The sequence below is a fragment of the Frankliniella occidentalis genome, unplaced genomic scaffold (assembly GCF_000697945.3).
Source record: "Frankliniella occidentalis isolate FOCC.00 unplaced genomic scaffold, Focc_3.1 Scaffold5899, whole genome shotgun sequence".
Lineage (NCBI taxonomy): Eukaryota > Metazoa > Arthropoda > Insecta > Thysanoptera > Thripidae > Frankliniella > Frankliniella occidentalis.
The window spans coordinates 1-2352 of record NW_026272934.1 but is presented as its reverse complement, the minus strand read 5'-3'; the positions used below and the strand labels follow the sequence as shown (position 1 = coordinate 2352).

The window sequence follows — 2352 nt, the reverse complement described above, 5'->3', positions numbered from 1 at the left end:
ACTATTGAATAAATTTGAAGCTGATTACAAAACACTGTAGTTATACATACATAATATTCTAGTCAGTTCAACTTCCTCCATGAAGCTCAGCTATAAATAGATTTTGCTAGTGTTAGCAAAGCTCATCACTCCTTAATTTGTCTGCAAACTTCCACATACATCCATGCACTTCACACACATACACGCACGCACACTCACGCACATTCACTCACACTCCGATCTTTGAAGCAGTTTCAATTAATTTTCTTGCTGCCGCTTATCCACTATTATAATACATGTAATTTATAAGCAGCATTTTAAGTATTGGCAAAAACATAAAAAAATAATGTGGTTATCGTGTTCCTGGCGTAAGTACTGCCTCGGACATTTGACTAGCATGTGTTGTAGAATGTCGCCGCCGAATGGACCAGAGTCTGAACACTATTTTCGTATTTCACGAAATGTCGAGGGCCCATAGTCGGGAGGCGACAAAGGCAGTAGGGTATCCCTAACACCAGTCAACATTTTCCCCATTTTCTTCAGACTACGATGAAATTTTATCTCCACTAGTGCCAGAGGAAGGCAGGAGACATCGTTCAGCCCACTTGTTCGTCTTCCTCAGAGGGGGAATGGTCTCCTATTGATTTCCTCGTCCTCTTCCTCCTCCTCAATGGAGGATGGCGTAGCCTCAATATCGGATCCGGGGAAGCTCTTAATGCCCGTCAGCTCGGCGAGGATCTCGTCCAGGCTTTTGCCCTTGGTCTCCGGCACCAGGAGGGCGATGAAAAGCGTGCCGAGAGCCGCGATGCCAGAGAAGACGAAGAACGCTCCACTCTGGTTTACTACGGACACCAGGTTCTGAAGGGGGAAGACAGCAAAATCAAACACCGCGCCAATACTCGAAGAGGAAAAGAATACTGAACGCAACCATACTTACCAAGAAGAACTTGGTGACGAGGAAGGCCATGAACCAGTTGGCGCCACAGGCGACTGAGGACGCCGCGCCCTTGATGCTGGGGGAGAAGATCTCGCTGACGACGCACCAGGGCAGTGGCCCGAGGCCGAGCGAGAACATGACGATGAACACGGCCACGGTCGCCAGGGGCAGCCACGTGATACCGTCCATGTCGTGGCCCGCCTCGCTGAGGTGGAAGTACACGCCCAGCATGGACAAGCAGATGGTCATGACGCCGCTGGAGAGCAGCAGCAGCACCCGGCGCCCGGCAGAGTCGGCCAGCAGCATGGACACGAACGTGGACGCCACCTGGACGATGCCGACGACGATGGAGCACTCCGCCTCGCTCATGGAGGACCCGGAGCTCTGGAAGATCTTGGCGGTGTAGAAGATGACGGCGTTGATGCCGGAGAGCTGCTGGGCGGCCATCAGACCCAGGGCGACGATCATGCCCCGGGCGCCTGCACGCGTGGCGAACAAGTCCTTGACGGAGGCCTTGCTCTGCTCGGCCGTCTGGGGGACGAAACAAAATACGTGAGTAAAGCGATGTCGCGCATGCTCACGAAAATGCAGGGAAAACATTTCCACGGACGCTAACCAGGATAGAGTGCCTGATCGTGGCAATCTCGTCGCTGACGTCGTAGTCGGGGCCTCGCAGCCAGTGCAGGGAGTCGCGGGCGGCCTTGGACTGGCCGCGGGTCAGCAGGAACACGGGGGACTCGGGCATGCGCCAGAAGAGCGCGGCGAAGAGCACGGGCAGGGCCATGCAGACGTAGGCGAGGTGCGCGGGGTCGTTGAGCAGGCCGGCGACGAAGCCGAGCAGGATGCCGACGGTGATCTGCAGCTGGAAGAAGGAGCCCAGGGTGCCGCGCACCGAGGGCTCGGCCACCTCCGACACGTAGATGCCCGCCGACACGGACACCACGCCGACGGCCAGGCCCGCCAGCGTGCGGCCCAGCAGGAGGCAGGCCACCGAGGAGCTCACGGAGAGCATGCCCCACGCCACCAGCATGGGCAGGGCCATGAGCAGCAGCGTGCGCTGCCGTCCGAGCCGGTCAGCCGCCATACCCGCCACCATGCAGCCTGGGGAGGAGCGTTTATTGCGTTAGTCCCTCGGTCAGCCCAGTGGCCTGCAGGACGCAGGACGTCCCAAACGGGCACACCCCGTCCACCGCCGTCCACTTACCGGCGAAGGCGCCGAGCGGGAGAGCGGATCCGATCCAGGAGAAGGTCTCATCCGCGATCGGCAGCTTCCCGACGGCGGAGGTCCATGAGAAAAAGGTACCCGCGCACAGAGCTCCGAGGGTGGCTGGGTGGGCAAGGAAGTTTAGCTAAATGTTGAGGTATTTCCACTACAAGGTAGATACGCCAGACCACGTCTGGCGTAACAGGCTTCGCGATATCTCACGAAACACTGT

The 2352-nt window shown here is 57.4% G+C and overlaps 1 protein-coding gene across 1 annotated transcript; it reads right to left on the bottom strand.

Moving 5' to 3' along the window:
- Positions 1 to 132: 132 nt before the first annotated feature.
- LOC113217487 (facilitated trehalose transporter Tret1) lies at positions 133 to 2278 on the bottom strand. Its single transcript, XM_052277147.1, has 4 exons — positions 2121 to 2278; positions 1533 to 2017; positions 917 to 1447; positions 133 to 837 (listed from the first exon to the last, which is right to left on the bottom strand). The coding sequence occupies exons 2-4, from the start codon at positions 2010 to 2012 to the stop codon at positions 598 to 600; spliced, it is 1251 nt and encodes a 416-aa protein (XP_052133107.1). The 5' UTR covers positions 2013 to 2017; positions 2121 to 2278; the 3' UTR covers positions 133 to 597.
- Positions 2279 to 2352: the final 74 nt, after the last annotated feature.

Excerpts from the sequence above, each read along its gene's own strand:
- LOC113217487 (XM_052277147.1), bottom strand. The coding sequence starts at position 2,012 with ATGGTGGCGGGTATGGCGGCTGACCGGCTCGGACGGCAGCGCACGCTG. Across the intron at positions 1,448-1,532 it reads CGATCAGGCACTCTATCCTG|ACGGCCGAGCAGAGCAAGGC; the intron begins GTTAGCGTCCGT and ends TTCGTCCCCCAG. Across the intron at positions 838-916 it reads TCGTCACCAAGTTCTTCTTG|AACCTGGTGTCCGTAGTAAA; the intron begins GTAAGTATGGTT and ends TTCCCCCTTCAG.